This window comes from Triticum dicoccoides, unplaced genomic scaffold, assembly GCF_002162155.2.
Source record: "Triticum dicoccoides isolate Atlit2015 ecotype Zavitan unplaced genomic scaffold, WEW_v2.0 scaffold10933, whole genome shotgun sequence".
Lineage (NCBI taxonomy): Eukaryota > Viridiplantae > Streptophyta > Magnoliopsida > Poales > Poaceae > Triticum > Triticum dicoccoides.
Genome location: NW_021175415.1, coordinates 1 through 1,658, shown reverse-complemented (window position 1 = coordinate 1,658; position 1,658 = coordinate 1). Strand labels below are relative to the sequence as shown.

Here is a 1,658-nt window from a genome sequence, read left to right as displayed (position 1 = left end):
CAGGAATACCAATACTCTGATACAGTACTTCAGCTCCTACCTCGCACATTTGAGCCATCCAAGCAAACAGTCTGAAGCATCTTCATAGTTCACACAATATCTCCTTACTTTCCTCTTCACAAGCATATGCAGAAGGCCTAATGGGCATGATTCTGCTCCCTGTTTTCACCCTCCTGTTACTGATTTGTTTCTGCAACTCCAAGGATCGCCTAACACCTGCAAAGCCACTCTCCATCGACGACAGGCTCATCTCAAATGATAGCATCTTTGCTCTTGGCTTCTTCTCCCCGAAAAACTCAACTGCAAACTCATATGTCGGCATATGGTACCACAACATCCCCGAGCGAACATATGTGTGGGTCGCAAACCACGACAGCCCTATCACTGGCAGCTCCTCTGGTAAGTTTGTTCTGACCAGCAGCTCTGATCTTGTCTTGTTAGACTCCAAAGGAAGCACTCTTTGGACAACCACGAACAACATCACCACTGAAGCCACCGGAGCTGCTGCCATGCTGCTGGACTCTGGGAACTTGGTTATCAGGTTGCCGAATGGCACAGATATATGGCAGAGCTTCCATCACCCAGTCGACACCATTCTCCCAAATATGAGTTTACAGCTGAGCAACAACAACAACCTCTCCACGCACCTCGTTGCCTGGAGAGCCCCTGATGACCCATCTACGAGTGACTACTCCTTGGGTGGTGACTCAAGCCTCCAGATCCTCGTTTGGAATAGGACGAGGCCATACTGGCGCAGGGCTGCGCTGGATGGTGTATTGGTCTCTGCCATGTATCAGAGGGAATCAGGTCCCATCATGTCCCAAACAATTGTCAACAGAGGTGGTGAGTTTTACTTGACGTACACTGTCTCTAACGGCTCACCAGGCATGCGCATGGTGCTGCACTACATGGGCATGGTGAAATTCCTGGCGTGGAACAACAACTCATTAGCTTGGGAGGTTTTCTTTGAGCGGCCCGGTCCTAGCTGTGACTGCTATGCTTCATGCGGCCTGTTTGGCTATTGTGATACCACGCATGCAGTTGCGACATGCAAGTGCCTTGATGGATATGAATCTATTGGTCTTGACTTTTCCCTAGGATGTCAGAGAAAGAAGCAGCTGCATTGTGGTCAAGGAGATAGTTTCGTTACCTTGCTTAACATGAGGACTCCCGACAAGTTCATGGTCAGCTCACTACTACCAGTTTTGCTCTCCCTACTTTAGATCAAAGGCAGTATCCTTCTTCATCAGGTGTATTCAAGTTTTTCTATTTCACATGGCAAACATTTACATGCTCATGAGTCTATATGTTAGCGTGTTTGGTGACTGCGGTCAATTTTACACTAGATACAACTTGCTTCCCAACATTATTTTTCTTGTACTTTACTTAATGTTTTGTGAGAAGATACAGTATCACAGTAGATATCCATATATGTTTTTCTCTTTCTCTTTTGTTTCCCTCTCCCTTCCACGTAAACCAATAGTTGGCCTGGATATACACACTTCGTCAATCAACTTTTATGTATAGTGAGTAAGTATTCTATCTGTTGTCTTGCAGTCCGTAAGAAGACTGGTGCACTGAAGATTGTACTCCCAGTCACGGCAAGTCTACTGATACTTGTGTGCATTTGTCTTGTCTGGATACGCAAGTTGAGAGGT

At 46.3% G+C, this 1,658-nt stretch overlaps 1 protein-coding gene across 1 annotated transcript; it reads left to right on the top strand.

Moving 5' to 3' along the window:
- Positions 1-140: 140 nt before the first annotated feature.
- On the top strand, positions 141-1,223 carry LOC119342917 (S-locus-specific glycoprotein S6-like). Its single transcript, XM_037614207.1, has 2 exons — positions 141-399; positions 442-1,223. The coding sequence occupies exons 1-2, from the start codon at positions 141-143 to the stop codon at positions 1,221-1,223; spliced, it is 1,041 nt and encodes a 346-aa protein (XP_037470104.1).
- The last annotated feature ends 435 nt before the right edge of the window (positions 1,224-1,658 follow it).